General features: G+C 47.2%; 2 protein-coding genes across 8 annotated transcripts in view; one reads left to right on the top strand and one right to left on the bottom strand.

Moving 5' to 3' along the window:
• Positions 1–5,863, top strand: part of LOC144823334 (mitogen-activated protein kinase kinase kinase 6-like) — a 1,091,718-nt gene extending 1,085,855 nt beyond the window's left edge. Inside the window, exon 29 of one of the 2 annotated variants that reach the window (XM_078681777.1) lies at positions 5,008–5,863. In XM_078681777.1, the coding sequence (XP_078537903.1) occupies positions 5,008–5,092 (85 nt within the window). In that variant the 3' untranslated portion in view covers positions 5,093–5,863. The remainder of the gene's footprint in view (positions 1–5,007) is intronic. The other variant, XM_078681776.1, reaches the window with a different exon arrangement.
• Positions 5,836–23,875, bottom strand: part of SYTL1 (synaptotagmin like 1) — a 452,201-nt gene continuing 434,161 nt past the window's right edge. For all 6 annotated transcript variants that reach the window (XM_078681778.1, XM_078681781.1, XM_078681779.1 and 3 more), the window contains 2 exons: positions 7,535–7,740; positions 5,836–6,742 (listed from right to left, as the gene is read on the bottom strand). In XM_078681778.1, the coding sequence (XP_078537904.1) occupies positions 6,603–6,742; positions 7,535–7,740 (346 nt within the window). In that variant the 3' untranslated portion in view covers positions 5,836–6,602. The remainder of the gene's footprint in view (positions 6,743–7,534; positions 7,741–23,875) is intronic.

The raw sequence follows: 23,875 nt of genomic DNA, 5'->3' as shown, positions 1-23,875 counted from the left end.
GTCTGCCCAGACGTGGGTCCCTTGCTCACTTTGCCACTGGATTCAAGCTAGCCTAGCTGATGAAGGGTGTTACCCAGAAACCGGTCCCAGGATGCTTGTTTCCGGTTCAGGGAAGACCTGGCTTGGCTGTTCGGGCTGGACTGTTCCCATGAGGCACAGGGTCAAGACTGATTTGCATATAGCTGGAGGTCTGAACTGAGGTGGCAAAGTGAGCTAAAGAATGATGATAGATTCAACCCAGATCTGTGACTGGGGGGGGTGAGTGTCTGAAAAGTTTCAGTGCTCCGTCCATCATCTCTTTGTGTTTGCTTTGATGATGTGGGGGGGCACAGGAACTGTTAGTGTACTGGAGTATAAGATTACATTTGCATATGGAGTGGGAGTTAAGTAGGAGAGATGGGTGGGGATAATAGCTGGATTGTGAGCGAAAAGCCGACACAAAGGGTCTTGTAGGCTATCTTGTAGAATTAGTGTGGCTGGAATGTGAATTTCACTTAAAATGACAGGATGTGTTTGGCAAAACATGAACAGTTGGTTTAATTAAACGCTGCCGCCAAGAAACAGCCACAGAAGCGGGTTGGAGGACTGTCTCAACATACATTAGTTCTGAATGCCATTATATACAGTCTTTGGAAAACCATAAAACAATTTAGATCTTATTTTAGAAAAAGGAATGTGGGCCTAGTCATGAGGCCGTAAAAAATGGCTACTTGATAGCGAATGCAGGTGTATCTCGACCTTGCATGGACACAATGAAGGCCAGTGAGTGAAGGGTCCAGATGTCCAGCATGAGGAGCATGTGATCACTTAGTTTACTGAGTGTGCTGTGTTGTGATTGACTGAGTGTTCCTAACTTCATTATGGTGGTTGGGGACCACCCGCACCCCTGCGGGTATTTGTTGTTTATTGGTGCCAATCTTCTGGGACCATTGTGGTGTCGCTGCCAATCTCTGGGACTAATCTGGGTTTTTCCTGCTCGTGCGTTTAACTGAGTCTGGAGGGAGCCACATATGGATTTAATCCAAGGCTGAATTTGTGGGATCAGGAGTATAGGGTTAAGGTGCAGAGGGCATAGTCACAGCCACGCTGACGGAAATGTGCTTAGAATATCTCCTAGAAAATGGAATAATGAAGAGCAGTATGGTCACAATGAAGCTGTAAAACGTAGAATTCTTTTTCTGATGGGCAAAGGGGCATGATTGTGGGAGTGAACAATTCTGTTGTGATAATGGCCTCAGTCTGAGTAAGAAATCCAGTTCTCAGTATATGAGGGAAGCAGGCACTTGCAGCTGCCTGTGCTTTAAATTAGTGAGAGAGAGAAGCGTGTTTTTATGGAGCTTGCTCTGCCTGTGCTGTCCCTAGCGTTTGCAGCTTGTTTGTTCAGTGCCTGTTTTTTTGTTTACGGTATTGATAATGAAACTGCTTTGTACCCAGTCTGTATTGTGAAGGAAGCTTTCACTACTGCTTATCGTCCTGCACATAATCTACATGCCAGGGAGGCTTACTCATCTGCTTTCCTTATTGCTCATAATCTTTCTGAGGGATGATCGAATTGCCCAGCTCGCCTTACACATTCTTTAGGTGAGCGAAGCTTGCTTTGGTGCTTGTATATAGCCTGTTTGTGTAATTGGTGAACAATTGTATACTTTTCACTGAAATTATGTGACTACACATCGAAAAAAGTATATACTTTCACTCAGATTTGAGGCAAGCCTCTATCCCCATAGAGTTTTGTCTCCCTTATAGTTATTTGATGTGAACGAAAACTTTACTGCTTCGGTTTGACTCGTACATCATAGATCTCCAAAGAGTATCTAGAGAGCTACTGGTTGCTCGCCAACGCCCTTGAAGTCGCTTACCAAAATTAAGCTCTGCCCAACACATCATATAGAGGGTGTATGATTATTAGAAGACAACAGTGTTTATCTCAAGAGCCTTAAAGTGGCAGCCTGCCAAACTAATGGCAGGCCCACGTGCAAACATCCAGAAATACACTGTTAGCCTACAAAGTGAGAGTCTGTATCCACTACCAATCTAGCAAAGTCACAAGGAGTTTAGACAAGTCACGGGCCCCACTCTGTCACACTCTGTGTGAATAATGGTCCAGGAAAGAAGAATGCCAACAGTAACCAGAGGAGCTAAAGTGCAGTTACCCGAGTGTGGGCCGTTTGCAGACAAGAGAGAACCATTGGGAGCCGGTTACATGATTAACCCAGAACTACAGAGAGCAGGGGTAGATCCTCTTTTGAGCCTCACTGTCCAGTCATCTTTGTGTATGTATGCATGTGTGCAAATGTAGGTGTGTGTGTGCCTTCCTGCTGAACATTGTTCTCGCTGGAAGCTATGCCCGTTGGAGTGCACCACAAAACAAAGATGGCTCTCCATCCTACAGGGATTCACCTCTGCCACATTGTCTCAATGTGTGGCATAGTAGAGGCCCTTGCATGATAATGGTCATCCTTCACATACTTTGAGCATTCTTCTTCTTGTTTTGCATAATCGCAGCCATCTTTAACTTTTTTTGCAAGCATGACGTACTTAATTTTGGCTATGCCTGGCATAATAATGACAATTACTGATGTTTGAGCTCTCTAGACGTTACGGTGCCCATGCGGTGGTGTTTTTCATATAGTAGTGAGCATTATTGTCCTATTAGAGGCACCTTTGGTAGCATGGCTAGAATTAATAGTTTGTGATCATAAAGGCTGTATATTTGAAGCTGGTTCTGTTTATGTGAAACATTTCTACATGCGAGTACCTTATGAAATGGCAAGTATGTTTGGGGACTGCCTATTTATTAAAAAGGAAAACTGGTGTTTTGAAGGCACAACTCCTGTTTCCTTCAGTAAAAAAAAGGGAAATTGAGTTTGCCCAAAATAGAAGAGGTATTTGGTAGAATGATGTTTATTTTCTGAAACTGATATGTGGATCAAGACAAATGGATTGCAATTGCTAAACATATTTACAGCTGTTACTAGCCCGGGGTGATTTTCATTGAGCAGAAGTTGCTCTCAATACAGAAAATGTTGGAGACCTCTGTTTTACAAGTTTTGCAGTGGGCGATGGGAGCTTGCACTGTTGCTTTCTAAAGCATTATCTGTTTGGGAATGAAGCCTGTATTGCAGCTGCACTTTTTAGACTGATGCATTAGAAGCCCTTTCTAGTTGAGACATTTATAATAAATAGAAAAAAGAAAACCTCCTGGCCGACATGTCGTTAAGAGTTCTTTTATTTGTAACTTTGTTCAAAAAAAGGTTAATTGAGTGACATTTTCCCAACTTTGTCTGCTTTGCAATCCAAGCTCCCCTTTTAGCCCATGAAATGTTATAGTGAAGTCCTTAGTCTTTCAAATTCTGAAGAAATATAGTGCATACAATACCTAACTTTTGCGCAGAAGTGCTGACATTTGCAAACCCTCAAAACATGTAGGTTTGTACTCCATAACTGTGGACAACTGCTGCCACTAGTGGCTAATGACAGTAGTGCTGTTATGCTAGATGGTGTAACCAGTTGTAGTTAATCCAACTCCAGCTATTTTTTTTTCTAGTCTCAAGTGCAGATCCTAATAAAAAAATCTTTCTTTTTTTGAATTAAAAACCATGGACTCCTTCTTTTTCTCGACATATCTCAGGGCCCTCCCCCTTCTACCTCACCCCACCACTTTTAATCCAACTTTTCATCTCTTTTCCTATTTTCATCTCTGCCGTGCCCTTATTGTGTGACTTCTTTAGTCTTGTGATATCCTCTCATTGAGTCCACTCCAATACACCCTCCCTTTTACTGTCCAAGCCCACCTTCACTTTCTCACGGTCTCCCTTTCTCTCCCCTTGACACTCCTTTCTCTGTCAGATCATTCATTTCTTCGCCCTTTCCTTCCATCCTCGGTTCGCCATACTTCTGCAGCTCCTTCTTCACTTCTTCATCCTCCTCTTTTTGTCTCAATTCTCCCTCAATTCACTTGCTTTGGCTCGCCCTTTTCAGTCCCTTCTGTCTCCCCACATGTCTAATACCCATCCCTTCCTTTTTTTTTACCCCTTCTACACCATCCAGATCTTACACTCCCACAGGTAGTTGAAAGAAACAAGTAACTTGGAAAATACAATCGGAAGATGGACCTGCCCTCATGTGCACTTGTGGCAGTCTGCATTACCCATTTTTCTTTGTGGGGGCGGGGGGGGGGAGTTCGGTTCATCAGGGTAATGAAAGGTTACTGTTTGTGGATTAATAATTTAGTTTTAGATTATCAATGCTTGTAATATAGTGTTTATTGTTAGGGCCACTTGGACGGCACACTTGTGAGTGTGTGGGCTCCTAATTATATGGGCATGCAGTGGAAGATTTATCACAGTTGTATAATATTTTCCCGAAATTTGCACTAGTTTAACAAATGGCATTATTAGAAAAAACTAACAATGTGAGACAGTAGGAAAGCCCAGGCACTGTCTAACTTTCTAACACGTGCCTAATCAAGTAAGCATACCCTTACCCAAACTGTAATACATAATTTGTCAATTTGGTATTGGTTACAATTATTAAACTATATTATTTCAAGAATTTAATCATACGTGCCAAGTTAGCAAACCACTGCTGATCAGGTGGCCGAGCCAATCCCTGTGTAAATGTAGCCTTTCCTTAAGCCTTTATTAACCATGGAGTGTACAGAACTCCAGTAGCTTGGAGAAGGCATATACATATTGACTGCAGTATTTTCAATAAACGAAATAGGGAGGCGGTTTGAAAGGAAATAAGCCAGTGCCACTTTAGGGCCTCAAATTTGATGGGGTTAAGGGTTGGTGAGAAATGGTTCTTGAAATGAATTGAAATGGGACTGAAGGTACGTGAATTAACTACATAGAAACTCTGACTCCAGTATTTCATGGCCTTCGGGTTGCGGTTTAGAAGTGGTAGGAGGTGGCCATGTGCTGTCAGTAGTCAGGGAAGCCACTCTAAAACATCTGCATGCCAGTAACACATCAAGTTACTTAAGATCTCATTTTTTTCTTTCAGGGGTGGGCTAGTTTGTCGAATCTGGGGGGCAATTATGGACCACCGTCGATCCAAAGCAAATCTGCCGAGTGATGCCCCAAAGTGACTACATTCCAGCAACGGCAGAGGAAGCGACTGTTCAAAATTGGCGAAACTGGATTGCGTGAAATGAGGTGATTGGGTCATACCTCTGCTCCTGGTATCCCCTCCCACCTCACCCCAGATAGATCTGGACATACTAATAGATTTTTGGATTGCACCCTACTGCTAAACTCGAAAGAGCAGTTGTGCTGTCGTTTTTATGTTGTCCTAATCTTATTATTTGCAAAATTTCCCCCAAAGCAATAATGTCGAGCACTTTCTACAATTTCCACAAAGAATGGGCTTATAGTATGATTGGTATGGGGAGGGGGTGATGTGTAACTGAAAATACGAATATGCAGAAGCGCATGTGCTGTTAAAAGCCAAAGCAACATTGTTATTTACGATCTCCGTTCCAAAGGCTATCAGTTGTACATCAAATTGGTGTTGGGGTGTACAAGCAGATGTACGTGCTCTGTTCTGATACAAGGAGGTTAGGGCAACTGGCCTATCTCCTGATGGGACCAAACGAGAAAGAACTATTTATGAAATCCTGTGCGGAATGTATGGTATACGTATGTATTTTTTAACTGACAACTTACTCATAGTCTGTCTCTGGACTGGCTCTGTCTTCCTTCAAGAAACCTAGCCTGAGAATAAACTGGCTCAAAAAGACAGACGAAAATTCCCAACACAAGGGCGTCACCTTGTTTACCATACCATAGCAAAAATCATTTTTTATAATTGTAAATTCTCACTATATTAGACTATATTAATAAAGAGTTTATTTCAGTTATTCTCGATGTGTACTCTTTGGAAAAAAGACGACCTAAATTGAAAATGTTATTTTTCCCCCCAAAGATGTATATATCCAGTTCTGCTGCCACAAATAGTCTTAAATGCTTTGAGTTGTGGGAAAGAATCCGCCCAGAACCATAAGCTCAAGCGTATGGAGCCTTGTGTTGAACCTTTATCTTTTGAATCCAAGCTGGCACCTTGCTCTCTTAACTCAATTTTTTACCACTGGGGAGCAGTGGAGTGGACTTTTAAAGTACATTTGGAACTGGCCATGACTGTTGTAAAAGCCAGCCGGCTACCCTCTCCTGTCTAATTAAAACGTGGATAATATAAATGTATCGCATTGACAACCACACCTCTGTTGGGGCTGCATGATACCAATCCCTTCCCCGTTTCCTGTTGGTCATCTCCTCCTGTAGAGAAACCTGTCCGCTGGGGTCCTGTTAAACTTGTCAAATATTTAGTGACCAGTTGGGTGTCTGCTTAAAGTTCTGCTGTCATTCCTTATACAGACATAGGTCACGTCTGCCTTCTTTCCTTCACCCCAAGATTGTGGGGAGAGGTTCTAGGGTTCCACCAGCCCCAGAGAATGGTACAGAGGGCCTCAGTAGCTGTAGAAACAGATCATTGACTCCATCCACAGCTTGGAGGTCCCTTTCTGTTGCAGAGGCTCATTGTACATATTTTGGCCCATCAGACATGCCGTGGATGTCAGTAGGGGGCGCAAAATAGAAGGGTCAGACCCTTGGAGTTAGGTTGGTCCTCAACGGTAGACTGACATCCACCCACTGGTTGGGTTTCTCCATCACTGTTTTCCACACATGTTTCTCCTCTTCAGTGGAGTCCATCCAGTGCACTGGTAAGCCATAACTACTCCCTGGAAAGAGAAAAATACCATCAGCCTGGACTTTGTCAGCTTTTCTTCTAATACGCATCATACATTTACCCACATCACCTTCCAGGCCCAGCCGTCTCACTCATTGCACCACTCCATCTATGGTATCAGCCGCACACTCACCACTTTTTTTAATTTTAATTTTTATATTTAAAGACTTCTTATTATTTCTGCGGTGCATCTAGCTAGGGTTGTTTGATATTTACTCTCTCCCCTTCCATTTCAGATAAGAAATCACAATGACCTCATATGGTCAAAAAAAAAAAAACTGCATACACAAAGTCAAATGCTTTATTCTGACTGTGCACTGGGTGTCGCTGCTGCACCTATGAGGGAGTCGGCAAATGCTAGACTGTAACAGGGCTACTTGTATTCTCTGCTGCCCATGGGATGCGTGGGTTGATGTACATCCACCTGCTCCAGCTCATGAATCCCTCGTTATGCACATACTATCGGTGCAGAATAGACTCTTCTAACTTTGTCTCTAGTTGAAATCAGTTTGTTTACCACAGATTAGAGGCTGGCATGATCTGCCGCATGTGGAGGATTAGATGGCATCAACGGGAAGTAAGCCATCTCCACGGTCTCTATTGTGTGAAGCTTGTACTACACTGGCCTCTGTTCCCACACCCTTGCTTCTTCCAGCAAAAAAATTAGCTACGTTTTTACCTCTCCTTCTTCAGTACCCCTGTTGGGCAGCTTTCCTGTGGCCTCCTGCTCTTCCCTATACGCTATCCAGTGACCCCCTTCACACTCCTACCCTACTATACTCACCTTTGCCCATACTGAGCCGCAGGCCCCCAATCTGCTGGCTGGAGAAGGCCTCGTGGTCCCAGACTGTGAACTCTGCGCAGGCTTCCTGCAGGTCCTCGGCTCGGAACCCGTCGTACACCATGGTATGGTTGAAAGTGGGGTTCAAGCTCTTCTTGATCACCCGCGTCTTCTGGCGACTTGATTTGCTCTCATCTGGAAGCATGAAACTGGAGACAGAGAGAGGGTTTGATACTTTGTGATTACTCACTCATTCACTACTCCACACTACCAGCAACCCCAGCTGCACGTCATAGATGCCTATGTCCAAAATAACAGGCCCTTTATCAGTTACAGTTCTTGGAGTGCAAACATTTCTTTGACAATAACATGTTTGAAGAACCTGTATGAAATTTGGCAGACATTTAGCAGGCTTAGTCTTATGAGGGTGTGTGAAGTTCCATACAGTTCAGTCAAGGGGAGAAAAGGTAAAAGGAGGCGGAGGGACCGATTTCATGTGCTAAAATCTGGTCTTCTTTAACGCATCCATAAGAAATTTGTCAGGCTGTTGGCATGTTAAGCGTGGTGCAGGAATCGCAGGTTCCACTAAGCCCAAGGTGGCTAGGTGGTGTGTGGTTGAGGGGTCAAAGATAAATGGGAGGTCTAAAACACTCAATTTAATGCTGATTGTACAGATCTGCACAACACTTGGCAGACGTTTAACATGTTTAGCTTACTCTTGATACTTTAGGTTTCATGCAGAGTCGGTGTGAACAAAGCCCTATTTCTCATTTGAATATGTGCTCTTCGCCATAGAAAAAAAATAAACTGTACGGCATTACACCAAACTTGGCATGACACTTAGTCTCACTGAATGCATCAGGTAACATTTCCTGCCTATTCCAATACAAAACGCTGCTGCTACTGCTTTTTCAGCCCGGTGGAATGACTGGAATCACCCTGAGAAGAGAGGCACTGTTGGTGTGTCCCTCTAGGCTGCAGAGACTTGCTCTGGGACTCAAACCATTTCTCAGCCCTCAGCACACGTGTGGCTGTCGTGCGTACCGAGGTTATTGATCAAAAACCTAGAGACGAGCTGTGAAGGGAAGTCAGTCAGATCATGGGCATCTGCTCTAGAAGGAGCCATTCAGAGGGACATTCCCGTCTCAACATTAGTTTCATTAATGCTAACTCAGTGACTAGATTGTCATTCGGATAGGCATTTGAATAACTTTTGCATACTCATAAAATTGCCTTTGTGTATCATATAGCCATAATATTAGCATCACGCCGCATTCACAATAAACAGAATATCTAAACGCTCTTATTTCAGCATCATATTGCATGTAAGCTGTAATTGTTTTACTATACATTTAACCACATTTGCCCTCGGAATCCAAGTGGGTTCCAAGTAGTCCAAGCATCAGATTGCCTTTAACAAAGGTATCCGAATCCTTGTATATAAGCACTGCATTTCCCCCAATACTGAAATCAGATTGTCAATAATGTAAGCATCGGAATGCATCTTGAATCGACCCACATATGCCCATATCCATTATTGGAATGATATTTCCATTAATGCATTCATCACAAAGCACGAACTATAAGAATCCTTACATTACAATCCTTAGATGTGAGCAGTAGCATATACCTTCCAATCAGTTTAGAATAACACTCAATATATATGTCCTTTGGTACTTAATTCAGTGATGGAGAGACCCAAAGATAAGCTCATATTGCAGTTAGGATTGAATTGGCAAAAACAAAAGCATCATATTGTTCCTGCAGATGCGTTAATGTTCTTTTAGTGTAATATTCATATTAGCTAGATATCGTATCACGATATTCTTTAAACCGGTGGAAGATTTTCCTGCAAACAAACCTAATATGTCATATTTAAGACATCCAATTCCCAATACTACTATGTGATTATTCTTGAGAAAGCATTTTTAATAATGAGAAAGGAAAATGTTACTTACCCTCTAAGCATCTGTTTGTAGAGTGTAATGCTATAGATTCACATGATCGGCATATTCCAGCCATCTAGTTTTAGGCTTGGAGTTTTTGCAAATTCTTTTTCTTCAAAGAAGTCTTTAGAGAACAAGGTGTACGGAGACTTCTCCCTTAGTTGGCAAAGCGCAAGGGCACCGACTCCATTTTGGATTGCTTTTTTTGCACTCTGGGTTAGAGTAGGATGGATTGGTGAGCGGACACAGTATGGTGCACATGTGTATTGGGAAAAGGATCTTAATTTAGAAAGAGAAGAGATATGTGAGCCACATGCTTCCGGGAAATAGGGTAAATCAACAGCACTACATGCTACAAACAGATATTTACAGGGTAATTAGAACATTGGAATGTTGAGAGCCACAGGAGCAGCAGTGGCGTACATGAACTGGTGAAACCCCACTGCACTCAACATTTCAAAGTTCTAATAAACAGCCTTTGCCTTGCTTTTTCTCTCCAAAATGCATGGAGTGGGCAGGGGAAAGCGGAAGGCAGAGTCTGGGCTGCAGGGTACACCAGAGCCTTCCTCCTCCCTAGGTCAGTCACTTGAGCATATGAAGGGGGAATGCTGCTCCGCTCCTGGGTCTCCCTGGCTTGGCTGAACTACAAAATGCAGTTTAGTCAGACCCTGGTTCTACCCGGCTTGACTGAAGCCCCTTTTCATAGCTCTTAGTGTGAATATTCAAAAGCTAACAGTCGTGGCCTGTTGTATGATAGAGGCACGCATGGCTGAACCACGCATGCCACTACAGCGCCGTCCTAACTACAACTGTGTGTAAACCACGAATTCCTTTACCATGCAATTTCATGGTAAGGGCATGATTGGTAAAGGGATATGCGTGGTAAAGATTACCATCCTATCCCTCTACCTTGCATGCCCCCCCTGAGGCCTAAAACCTACCCTGCCCTTAGAACTACCCTGTCCCCTGTGGCCACCCTGAGGCCAAAAACTATTCCAGCCCCTCCGCCCTGAGCCCAAAAACTGACCCCCATTACTAAAACCTCCCCTCTAACCCAGCCCTTAAAACCACCTTGACCCCCTCCTCCCGCCCTGAGCCCTAACACTGCCCTCCACCCCTAAAAACTGCTCACAAACTCTGCCCCAAGTCCTAAAACCGGCCCCACCCCTAAAAACGACCCCTAACTCCACCCAGCCTTTAAAACTACCCTGACTCCTTTCTCCCCACCCTGAGCCTTAATCTCGATCCCCCTTCCAAAAACTACCCCGGCCCAAGCCCTATAACCAACCCCCCACCCATAAAAAATACCCCATCCCAAACCGGCCCTAGCCACACTTAACTGTCCGCATCTGCAGCTTCCTGTTCCAACACTTTCTCTTCTCCTTGCCCATCTGAACACTAGATAGATATCTGCCTTAACCACGCATATGGATTTGCTGAATATGCTTAAGCTGTCATCATAACCTTTGTGGGAACTGATCCTAGTCCTCGCATTCCTAATGTGTTTTCCCTTTCAATCAATCAATCAATCATGGACATTTATATAGCGCACTACTTACCCGGAGGGTCTCAAGGCGCTTGGGGGGGGGGGGTGCTGCTACTGCTCGAACAGCCAGGTCTTGAGCTTCTTCCTGAAGGAAAGGTGGTCTTGGGTCAGGCGCAGGTCGGTCGGGAGGGAGTTCCAGGTCTTGGCGGCCAGGTGGGAGAAGGACCTTCCTCCTGTTGTCGATCTTCGGATGCGGGGTACGGCGGCGAGGGCGTGACTGGCTGATCGGAGGTGGCGTTTGGGAGCGTAGAAGTTGATGCGGTTGTTGAGGTAGCTCGCGTCTTGGTCGTGTAGGGCTTTGTGTGCGTGGGTGAGGAGACGGAAGGTGATTCTCTTGTTGACGGGGAGCCAGTGCAGGTCTCTCAGATGTCCGGAGATGTGGCTGCGTCGGGGGATGTCGAGGATGAGTCTGGCTGAGGCGTTCTGGATCCGCTGGAGTCTCTTCTGGAGCTTGGCGGTGGTTCCGGCGTAGAGGGCGTTGCCGTAGTCCAGTTGGCTGGTGACGAGGGCCTGGGTGACCGTCTTCCTGGTCTCGGTGGGGATCCACCGGAAGATCTTTCGTAGCATGCGCAGGATGTTGAAGCATGACGAGGAGACGGCGTTGACTTGCCTGGTCATGGAGAGGGAGGAGTCCAGGATGAAGCCCAGGTTGCGTGCGTGGTCTGTCGGTGTGGGTGCGGAGCCCAGGGCGGGGGGCCACCAGGAGTCGTCCCAGGCGGAGGGCGAGGAGCCCAGGATGAGGACTTCCGTCTTGTCTGAGTTCAGTTTCAGGCGGCTGGTCGTCATCCATTCGGCTACAGCTTTCATCCCTTCGTGAAGGTTGGCTCTGGAAGCGGCGGGGTCGTTGGTCAGTGAGAGGATCAGCTGGGTGTCGTCGGCGTAGGAGATGATGTTCAGGTTGTGTTGGCGTGCGATGGGCGCGAGGGGGCTCATGTAGACGTTGAAGAGGGTGGGGCTCAGCGAGGATCCTTGAGGGACGCCGCAGATGACTTCGGTGGCCTCTGACTTGTACGGTGGTAGACAGACTCTCTGTGTTCTTCCGTCGAGGAAGGAGACGATCCATTCCAGTGCCTTCTCTTGAATTCCGACGTTGCTGAGGCGTTGCACTAGGGTGCGGTGGCAGACCGTGTCGAATGCGGCGGAGAGGTCTAGGAGGATGAGGGCCGCTGTTTCTCCGTTGTCCATCAGGGGTCGGATGTCCTCGGTGGCCGCGATGAGGGCGGTCTCGGTGCTGTGGTTGGCTCGGAAGCCAGACTGTGAAGGGTCGAGGGATCCGTTTGTCTCGAGGAAGGCGTCCAGCTGTTTGTTGACGGTCTTCTCGATGACTTTGGCTGGAAACGGGAGGAGCGAGATGGGGCGGTAGTTCTTGAGTTCGGTGGGGTCCGCTGTTGGTTTCTTTAGTAGAGCGCTGAGTTCGGCGTGCTTCCAGCTCTCCGGGAAGGTGGCGGTGTCGAAGGAGGTGTTGATGATGTCCCGCAGGTGGGGTGCGATGACAGTGTCGGCCTTGTTGAAGACGTGGTGAGGGCAGGGGTCGGTCGGAGATCCGGAGTGGATGGAGTTCATCATGCGGACGATGTCATCGGTGCTGATCGGAGTCCAGGCGCGGAGGTTGGTGGTGGGTGGCGTTGCTGCGGTCGTTGTGTGCGATGGTTGACTGCTGAAGCTGTTGTGTATGTCCGCGATCTTGTTGTGGAAGTAGGAGGCGAGGGAGTTGCAGAGGTCTTGCGATGGGGTGATGTCGTTGTTTCCTGCGTTGGGGTTGGAGAGCTCTTTCACGATGTTGAAGAGTTCCTTGCAGTTGTGTGCGTTGTTGTCCAGTCGGTCCTTGAATGCAGTTTTCTTGGTGGCGCGGATCAGTTGGTGGTGCTTCCGGGTGGCCAGCTTGAGGGTGGTCATGTTGTCCGGTGTTGGTTCCCTTCTCCAGGCCTTTTCGAGGGCTCGGCAGTTCTTCTTGGAGCTCTTGAGTTCGTCGGTGAACCATGGGGCTCTCTTGCTGCCGGGTCTGCTGGGCGGGGTCCTCAGCGGGGCGAGTTCGTCCGCGCAGTTGCTGATCCACTTCGTGAGGTTGTCGGCGGCCTGGCTGGGGTTCGCTGAGCTGGCGGGAGGGTGCTGACTCAGGGAAGCGGCGAGCTGGTCGGCTGTAATCTTGTTCCAGCTTCTTCGGGCAACCTGTTGCTGGTGGTGGTGGGTCGTCGTTCTTCTGAAGGTGAAGTGGACGCAGCTGTGGTCCGTCCAGTGGAGTCCTGTGGCGTGGCTGAAGGCGATGTCTTTGCTTGATGAGAAGACGGCGTCGAGTGTGTGTCCGGCGAGGTGGGTGGGGGTGGTCACCAGTTGCTTGAGTCCCAGGTTTGCGAGGTTTTCCAGCACGGTGGTGGTGTTGCGGTCGTCGTTGTTCTCCAGGTGGAAGTTGAGGTCCCCGAGGAGGACGTAGTCGGCTGAGGGGAGGGCGAGCGGGCTGATGAAGTCGGCGATGTCCTCGCTGAATTGTGTGCGTGGTCCCGGGGATCTGTAGATGAGGGTGCCTCTGAGGGTGGTCTTGGGGTTGACGTGGATCTGGAAGTGCAGGTGTTCAGCGGGTGCGATGGTGTCGTCGGTGTTGGTCGTGATGCGGATGGTGTTCCTGTGGATGATGGCGATGCCTCCTCCTGTGTTGTTGACGCGGTCTCTCCGGATGATCTTGTAGCCGTCCGGGATGGCGATGTCGGGTGCTGAGGAGGCGTTCATCCAGGTTTCCGTGAGGAAGGCGACGTCTGGGTCTGTGGTGTCGAGCAGGTTCCAGAGCTCGACGGCGTGTCTGTGGACGGAGCGGGTGTTGAGCAGGATGCACTTCAGGTGGCTGCTGCTGGAGTTCGGCTTGGTGGGTGCTGGTGCAGTGCAGGTCCGGGTGCAGGAGAACTTGCAGGACTGGCAGATGAAGGGTCCGTGGGTGCGTCTCGGGGTGGCTCGGTAGCATCCAGGGGTTCGGCCGGCGTTGAGTGCGTTGAGGGTGGCGGCGTCGTATGTCCGTCGGGTCGTCTTCTGTCGGTGGGGGCCAGGGGTCCTGGCACTGGGCGCGGTCCAGGCGCGGACGGGCGCAGACGGGCTTACCTTTGGCGCACCTTCGGCGCTCAATCGGTGCTCCCGCTGCGCGCGTCCGCTGCGCGGTCGCTGAGGGGGCGTCATAAGAGGGGAGCAGGGAGGGCGGGTCCGCCGGGAGGCGGGAAGGGGTTAACCAATCGTGTGGCGGGGGGGGGCGGGGGCCGCAGGCAGGAGGCGCGGGAACGGGTCCGGCAGAGCGGGCGGCCCAGCGGCGGCTGGGGCGCTGCTGGCGGCGTCGGCGAAGGCTCTCGGCAGGTAAGCAGGGCAGCAGTGGCAGGCGTAGAGGAGCAGGGGGGCGACCAGGCCAGAGGCGCAGTGGTCGCTCCCTAGAGGCAGGCGAGGTCCCCTTAAGAGGGGAGCAGGGAGGGCGGGTCCGCCGGGAGGCGGGAAGGGGTTAACCAATCGTGTGGCGGGGGGGCGGGGGCCGCAGGCAGGAGGCGCGGGAACGGGTCCGGCAGAGCGGGCGGCCCAGCGGCGGCTGGGGCGCTGCTGGCGGCGTCGGCGAAGGCTCTCGGCAGGTAAGCAGGGCAGCAGTGGCAGGCGTAGAGGAGCAGGGGGGCGACCAGGCCAGAGGCGCAGTGGTCGCTCCCTAGAGGCAGGCGAGGTCCCCTTAAGAGGGGAGCAGGGAGGGCGGGTCCGCCGGGAGGCGGGAAGGGGTTAACCAATCGTGTGGCGGGGGGGGCGGGGGCCGCAGGCAGGAGGCGCGGGAACGGGTCCGGCAGAGCGGGCGGCCCAGCGGCGGCTGGGGCACTGCTGGCGGCGTCGGCGAAGGCTCTCGGCAGGTAAGCAGGGCAGCAGTGGCAGGCGTAGAGGAGCAGGGGGGCGACCAGGCCAGAGGCGCAGTTGTTCATTGTTATGTTATGTTATGTTATGTTATTTTTATTTATACAGCGCACAGCTGCCCCAGCCAAGGGGCGTCCTGGCGCTATGAGAGAACGAACACAACACAACATCAGAAAGAGAAGGGTACAGATAAAAACCTAACATTTAAGCAAACAGAACCGTTTTGATGGCGCGTCTGAACTGGAGAAGGTCATCCATAGCCCGGATCTCACATGGAAGAAGATTCCACCACTTTGCGGCTAACACTCGGAAGGAGCGGCCGCCAGTTCTGCTCAACCTAAAGCGGGGAACCACTGCAAGATTCTGGCCTGAAGATCTCAGCGCTCGCAAAGGGACATAAGGAGTTAAAAGATTCACCAGAATTTGGGGAGACATGCCTTTGAGAATTTTAAATGCCAGGCAGAGCACCTTAAATCTAATCCTCTGCTTAACAGGGAGCCAATGAAGCGAATGCAGCGTTTTTGCTACCGAGCACCGCCTAGGCAGACCTACCACTACTCTGGCTGCAGCGTTTTGCACTCGCTGCAGCCGGGTAAGTTCCGACTGATTTAGCCCGGCCAGAAGCGAGCTGGCATAGTCCAGCAGGGACAGTACTGATGCCTGAACCACCAGCTGTCTGGTGGGGGCATCGAAGAATTTCAGTATGGGCCTAAGACCTCTAATGATGCCATAACAAGAGGCCGCCACCCTCTTGGTGTGGCAAGTAAAACTAAGTGTTGGATCCAGCCAAACCCCAAGATTTTTTATCTCCGAGGCCGGAGAGGGGGTCACACCCAGTTCGGAAGGCCACCAGTCATCACCCCACAGTTCCACTGTGGCCTCTTAAAAGGCAGTTTTCTTGATTGCCATAATATCAGCAATACGTGTGAGTGAGCTACACGCCCTCTGTCAACCCGCTGTACACAACATCTTTTCTGGATAAGCTGGTGTTGAGGACTAAGCTTCCTTTCTCCCAAAAGTGGTTACTTCTTTTCACATTGGGTGCAATATCAACATCCTGGCATTCTTCACTCCACCACACACCTCTAAGGAAGAGGAGAGGCTTCCATGGACTTGAACAAAAAAAACTTTCTAGTTCTACATTGATCGTCCCTGGGAACATTGTGTAGACGATCACCTCTTTGTTGAATTCGCTGGAGCAAAGCAGGGCAGAACAGTGCAGGAAAGGACCATTTCTCTCTGGATTGTTCTCTGCATTATAATCTTCTACACACTGGCTAAGGAAGAGCCCCAATCGGGCTTGTGGGCTCATTCCACCATGGTAAAGACTGCTACTGCCACATTTGCATGCATAGTGCCTGTTCTGGACATCTGCTAGGCTACTACATGGGCATCGCTCCACACTTTTACCAAGCACGACTGTAGGGACAGCCAGGTCCGACAAACGGGGCACTTTGCCTGCATGACCTTTTGGTTCGAGCCAGTCGACTGCCCCACCACCTCAGAGGTACTGCTTTGCTATCTATTCAAAAGTTGAGTAATCTGTGGTTAGAAGTAAACATCAGAACACTAAATAAGTTACCTTTGGTACTGCTCTTTCTGGTACATACTCTGAAGATTACTCACCGACCCTCCGACCACTCCAGTCTGGTGACTGGACTATTTTCCATCTAAAAAGATCCCAAGTCCTGAGATCTGCACATTGGTCCGGACCTTTCTGCTGTCGGGCTCTGCATCGGGGGCACAGACAACCTAGAAAACAACTGATGTCAGTGTGCAGGGGTGGCTCTTACATGTGGTTCCACATGTCACTTCTGGAGTGGAACAAAGCCACCATGGAACTGCACGACCCCACCTACCGGCATGCAGGGGTACCGCGTTTAAAATTTCAAGATCTAGTCTGACGCCTGGGGAATATTCAGAAGGTAAGGAATCTGTGGTTAGAGTATCCACCAGAAAGAGTGTTACCGAAGGTAAGGAACTTTTTCATAATGTCAACACTATTCTGTCAAAGAACTGGCATGCGACCCATTTGCAGATAGTCAAAGAAACATTCATAATGCTTTTCATATTCAGATTAACAATCTTTAGCTATAGATTTGAGATACTGATTACTTCCAGACTAAACCATGTCTGTCTGGTTCTCTTTGCTTTAATAAACTATGGCGGAGCTCCAAGAGAGGACTTCCCTGCTGCGGACAGATTCTTGACAGCAGATACGACCATTCTCTTCCAGGGGATACTCATTGATAGTCATAAGCACTGTACTGAATAGTCCAGCCCACATGCGGGGACCAACAAAAAAATATATGAATATATTTCAAATATACACACATGTATATAGATATTCAGCCTAAACAATTATATTAGGCTCAAATATGCCAATATTCATTTGAAAAACTTGCGACATACAAAATTACATTTTCATGACACAGAGAAAATGCGCCTTTTACTTGTTTTTGAACATAGTCTTTATTTTCAAAGGAAAAAAGGCAAGGTAATAGTAGGCAGATTAGTCTAGAAGGCTGCTTATAAAACACTCAAAAAACTATTCCCATCATGCCCCACAGGTGACACTTAGGTCAGTTCTTTTTTCCGGCTCCTTCTGTGAGTATCCTGGAGAATTGAGCTTGTCCGTGATTTTTGGTCACTAATTGGTATTTTCAAGTGAGTTTTCTTGACTTCACTCACCGTTTTTGGAACTTGTACTATTTTCATAATTTTTTCTGATTTTCTAAATATGTTTCTTGTCAAAAGGCCAGCCTTATTTAATAAGTGCCCTTCCTGTGGGAAAAAGATCGCAAAGTCAGATCCGCACTCAGTCTGTATTGTGTGCCTACCGTCTTCTCACAGACCTGATGAGTGCTACTACTGTCAGCAACTTTCCAAAAGAACCCTTCGGGAAAGGGAGAAGATCAAGCTGCATGCCATGCAGGAGAGAGGAAAGGAGTCAACAAGTAGCCTGGAAGGACATCCCTCTAAAGAGCCCTCCTTTCAAATAATGTCAGAGCACAAAAAAAGGGGTGAAAAAAGAAGACCGTGGTCAAATTTGCAGTCGAGGGACAGATTGACGTCAAAAATAACCTCGTGCTCACCTTCAGCGTCAGTCGACGTCGAGGCATCCTTCGCCGTTGAGGCGAATGACTTAAGGTACAAAGTCTAAATCCAGAGATGCTTCAGCCTCCCATCGGACGACGTCGACACCACCTCGTCTACGGTCCAGGTCCGGCTCGCCTACGATGGCAGGAGCCAGACGCTCGACGTCAAAATCTCATCGTCGACAGGAGAGGTCGCCGTCGAGATTACCAGTGCCGACGTCAAGGACACCACTGACGTCGAGAGCACCTCAGACAACGACGTTGAATCCAACACCGAAGCCCTAGATGCCGGTAAGACTGGCTCATAGTCGATCCAGGGCGTCATCGCCGATGCCAGGGCAAACCAAATCACGCCGTCGAGAACGGTGCAAAGGTCTCTGACGTTGAGAAGGTCACCTTCATCGAGATCACTGGTGGGGAGATTACCTTCCGGGTCGATTTCGAGTAGGACGACGTTGAGACCTACGTCCAACCACAGATCTCCACCTGCCAAGAGGCCGAGGTTGGATCAGTCTCCAGCACCAACTTCGAGAGGTCCTCCGACATCAAGGGAAATCCAGGTTCTCACGTCCAGGAGTGCTTATCTTCCCCTGAACTCCGGATCGTACAGATCGCCCTGGAGGTCTCTCCAGCTCCATAAAGTCCTACTATTGTCTCCCCGAGATAGTTGGTAAACATAAAGGACTGGAAAATAAGGAAGATCAACTTGCCAGGATATACTCCTTCTCTTTCACCTGCTAGACAAGCGAGATGTGCCACTCCTCAGAGGTCATCAGTCTCGAGGAGACACAGATCAAGGTCTCCTAGGAGTTGGTCTACGGGGCAAGATGGCGGATGCGCCCGCATCCGAGTGAGCAGTCTGATGTACCTCACCTCTGATCGGACCTTTTCTCCCTAACGGCGAGTGGCGGCTTTTCGAATTGCAGCTCCCCCCACTCCGGAATGATCAGAGATTGGATTCGTCTTTACTGGCAGCTTCCCCGACCACGTCTTCGACAGCTTAGCTGTTACGAACGGTGCAGTTGCTGCCGCTGCCGATTCATCGCTCAGAACCCCGCAGGTGTGTCCAGTGAAGCAGCGTGCAGGGTGGCGTTCAGTGTTGCTGGCTCAGAGGAGAAGAAGGGGCGGTGTGTTTAAACGCAAAGTGCTTTCTCGGTAAAAGCGTTAACTCTCATGGCGGTACAGCTGTGAGCCAGCAGAGCAAACAAAGTGAGATAGGGGATTTAAAGATGCCACCAAAGAGTATTAATACAAGTGCTCAAAATAAAACGAGCAGACCGCAAACCCGAGAGGTGGCTGCTGCAAATGAAACGGATATAAGGAGCCCAGAAGAGAATATTCTCGAGGAGGTAACGTTTTCCGTGAATACTGGATCAGTAATGGAGAATAATACCACTATAATTACACCTGAGACACACTCCGCAAAAAGTGGACCAACAGAGGGGGCTGTTCCGAAAATTCCGGGAATGTTCAAAAAGAAGAACTTACCCAGGTAAGCAACAATTGCCTGTAATTTCAAACAAATGTTTAAATGAAGAGGCAAATATTAACACTGCAAGCTTAGTAATAGAAGCTCTGCCTACTACTGAAGACTTTGAGATAGCTATACATGTGGATCAGGCACAGGTTAATTCAGTGCCCCCGGCTGGTAATTTGCAAGGCGAATCTGAGGAGCAGCTAACTCTGCCAGGAAATACAGGAAATGTAGGAATGATAGGCGCTGTACCAGAATGTGTTATAGATACAGTCTCAGTTGACTCCGCAGGCACATTTTATTCAATGTGAGACCTCTCTAACGCTTTAGAAATGGAGAGTTTGGAGGGTGAAGATGACTGGAGAGATGAAAGGAGCCTGGCCAGCACTGCAGGCTCTATACAGGAAGAGGAGGAGGAGGATGGAGATGTGGCACCAGCAAGGATGAAGGAATGGCCTCCTGAGGAAGGCACAGTCCGTAAGATCACGCATTCCCAATCTCCTCCAACGGTAACTGGTATCATAGAAAATGAGGGGTCACTAATTGGGAATCAGTTGGAGGGAGCCACTAAGAGTTTGAACGAGATACATGCAGGGTCTGACATCACGCTTGAAACTATCTACCAGGTTATGTTGCAGCACCGCGAGGATACTAAATCTGAGAATTAAAGAACTCCAGGTGCAGTGCGGAGACTCCAAAACACGGTGCGAAGAGTTGCTAAAACCTGTAATGAGCTTGCGTCTAGAGTAGTGGAGGCCGAAGAAAGAATCTCATTGATGGAAGACGCAATGACCCAACAGAAAACGCAGATCACTAGTTTATTGTCCTTGCGTGACGATATTGACTGGAAACTTGTTGACCTAGAGAATAGGTCCAGACGTAACAATCTACGGGTCCTGGGTATACCGGAGGGAAGTGAGGGAAAAAACATTCATCAGTTTATTATAGATCTCTTTACAGAAGCCTTCCCCGAGCTAACCCAGTGGCAATGGGATAGAGAAGTCCAAAGAGCACATCGATTCCCCTTTCATATGAAAGATTCTAGAGGGACTGCGAATGAAAGACCGAGGGCAATCCTAATTTGTTTGAACAACTTTCTCGCAAGAGAGGCGCTCTACGACCTAGTCAGACCTGACCGAAAACGGAAGGGGAAAGGTACAGAATTCTTTGTAAGACCTGACTATTGTCAAGTGACAGTACAGCAGAGATGGCATCTGCGGCAGCTTATACCCCTCTTCCAGGAAAAAGGAGCACAGGCGTTTTTGCTTAATCCTGCCAAGCTTAAGATTGTACATAAGGAGAGAACCCAATTTTTTGCTTCAGAGAACAGGGCTAAGGAATTTTTGGCTTCGCTGTAATAATTCCACAACTGAATTGAACTAAAACGAAGATGATGTTGATATATGCTTTCTTTCTTTGAAGAGAGAAGCTATGCTTTTTTTTCTTCCCCATATCAATTGTTTATTGTTTCTTATGATGTGAATTGGGAGGGGGGATTGGTAATGGGTAGAATGGGTAGAATGATAGGGAGGAGTTGTATCCTCCTTGCATATATATTTGAAAGAAAGCTATTATCAAATAGGTTTTTTCTACTTTAGGTATAGGTTCATTATGTTTCCTGCTGTTGGGGGATTGGATTTGATTAGAGGGATGCACACCATACTTCTCTTTCCATCACGTATGGAGACCCAGTCGCCCCTTTGCCTTTTGTGGGAGGGTTTTTGGGGGGGAGTAGGTGGGTGTAGGGGTGAGGGTGGAGGGGGGACAGGTAAGTACAAGTACAGATCAGAATTTTCTTTGATAATGAGATGTATCAATTTAATCGTGATTAAAAATGGAGGCCCAGTGGATATCTACAGTGTGACAGTTAGCAGAAATGTATTCTATAGATTTATTCAGACAAGATTTATGATTTTTGATAATGGCTAGGTTAAGGGTTTGCTCATGGAATGTCTGTGGGTTTAATGATAGGAAAAAGAGAGGAACAGCAGCACAAATTATACAGATTCTGAGATGCGACGTGCTCTGTGTACAAGAAACTCCCCTGGCATGGAGTAATAGACATTTGCTTTTGGATTTGGGGATGGAGATTGTAGGAGCCTCTAGACAAGGCTCAACAACTAGAGGGGTGGCAATTTTAAAGAAAAGGGGAAGTGGTATCTGTAAACGAGTAAAAACTGATCCTTGGGGAAGGTGGGGGATTACAGATTTTTGGTTAGGGGATAAATCCTGGACTATCTGTGCCATATATGGCTCAAATGTTGAGGACGCAGAACTGCTAAACTTACTTAGTTTAGAACTTGCAGAATGGCCCGCTCCGCTTATACTGTGCGGGGACTTTAATATTCATCTCGAGGCACAATTTGATATTGTTCATGATGAAGGATATCCCGGCAGGAAAGTTAAAGTATATAAGGCTTTAAGAGGTCTAGGGAAAGAATTTGGTCTGAGTGACGTTGGTTACGTGAAAAATATGGGTGCCTCTGGATACACTTTCTTTTCATCCCCTCACCAGAAGTTTGTACGCTTAGACTACTTTTTTACAACCTCCAGAGAAATCACCGATCTTAATTATTTTATTTTCCCTAAAATAATATCGGATCATAACCCCATTTTGATAGAATTGTCCGTAGACGGAATAGCAAGTTCTTCACGCAACCAGTGGACATTTGAACGGAAATTACTAGCAGACACTTCCTACATAGAGTATGTGGGGAAATGGATAAACGATTTTATGGGATTCAATCGTGGTTCTGCCTCTCCACAAATGGTCTGGGATGCACTAAAATTGGGGCTACGGGGCGAGACACTCTCATACTCTATAAATAAACAAAAACAATCTCGAGAATATATGGCTTTGCAAATTAAAAAGTTACAAGAGTGTGAATCCAAGCTTATAACAACTATGAGACTTTCCTTAGACACTGAAGATATAAAATCTGAATTAGCCATTCAAAAAGCAAGATTGTATGAGAATTTTGTGCAGAAATTAGCTGAACAAATAGCTGTCAATCAGGCAAAAATCTATGAAGTTGGAGAAAATACCGGACGAATCCTAGCTAAGAAAATTCGTCAAAAAGAGGCTAACAACTCAATAAAATGTATTCAGGATCAGTCAGGCCAAAGCGTGGAAAAACTAGAAGAGATTCTGGAAGTTTTCAGACAATATTATTCAGATCTATATACGGAGGAGAATCTCATATATACAGTAGAAAGCTTTTTGAATTGTAATAAAGATGGACCTATGACTAAATTAACAACAGAGCAGATTTCAGTCCTAGAGAGAGACATTACCTGGGAGAAAATGGAAGCGGCTATTCTCTCTTTGGCTTCGGGTAAGGCGGCAGGGCCTGATGGAATTCCCTTGGAATTTTATAGGATGTTTCGACATATACTAAAAGAAGATATAATCTTAACATTCATAGAAGCACAGAAAGGCAGACCGTCGGAGTCATGGAGACATTCTATTATTATGGCCTTCCTGAAAAAAGGTAAACCATCTTTTTTACCATCCTCCTATAGGCCGATTTCTCTAATAAATGCCGATAGTAAGATCTATTCGAAGATTCTGGCCACTAGAATATCTAATATAATATCTTCTATAGTCTCAAATCTCCAACATGGCTTTATCCCTAATAGGGATACCACAGATCATATTCGACGCCTTATTGCCGTTATGGATTGGGCTCAGGCAACAAGGACGCCCATGGGATTTACCCTGTTGGATGCCGAAAAGGCATTTGACAGGGTAACATGGCCGTATTTATGGGATGTGGTGAGCCAGAAGGGCTTTGGACCAAAAATGCTGCAGGCTTTGAAAGCTTTATATATTATGCCAACTGCAGCCATTAAAATAGCAGGACATCAATCTGTTCCTCTCTCGATGTCTAGAGGAACCTGAGAAGGGTGCCCATGTTCCCCGCTTTCATTTGCCCTTTATATTGATGTTCTTTAAAATAAATTGAATGCTGCTAAAGATATAGAACTGGTTAAAATTTCTAGGATGAATTATAGAGCATTGGCATATGCAGACGATATCGTAGTAATCACAACAAATATTCAAAAAACAACTCCAGTTATAGAAGATTTGGCATCTGAATTCGGCTCCTTTTCTGGCTATAAATTGAATATTTCTAAAACTCAAATATTATATTTAGCAGAAGATTCTTTGCCTCCTACACATTTCAAAACTGTGACAGAGGCTACTTATTTAGGTATTAAAATTGGCACCCCATTGTCTGATATCCCGAGTACAAACTTTAAGGCGGTCTTAAAAAAAACTAATTCAGTGCTGGAAAGAATAGACCACCTTCATTTTTCATTAACCGGTCGGGCTAATATATTAAAAATGGTGGTCCTTCCTGAGTTCTTATACATGTTTCGCGCTATACCCCTAGAATTCCCTCCTAGTTGTTTTAA

The sequence above is a fragment of the Lissotriton helveticus genome, chromosome 3_1, assembly GCF_964261635.1.
Source record: "Lissotriton helveticus chromosome 3_1, aLisHel1.1, whole genome shotgun sequence".
Classification (NCBI taxonomy): domain Eukaryota; kingdom Metazoa; phylum Chordata; class Amphibia; order Caudata; family Salamandridae; genus Lissotriton; species Lissotriton helveticus.
Note: the sequence above shows the minus strand (reverse complement) of the source record. Positions and strands in the feature narration are given on the sequence as shown.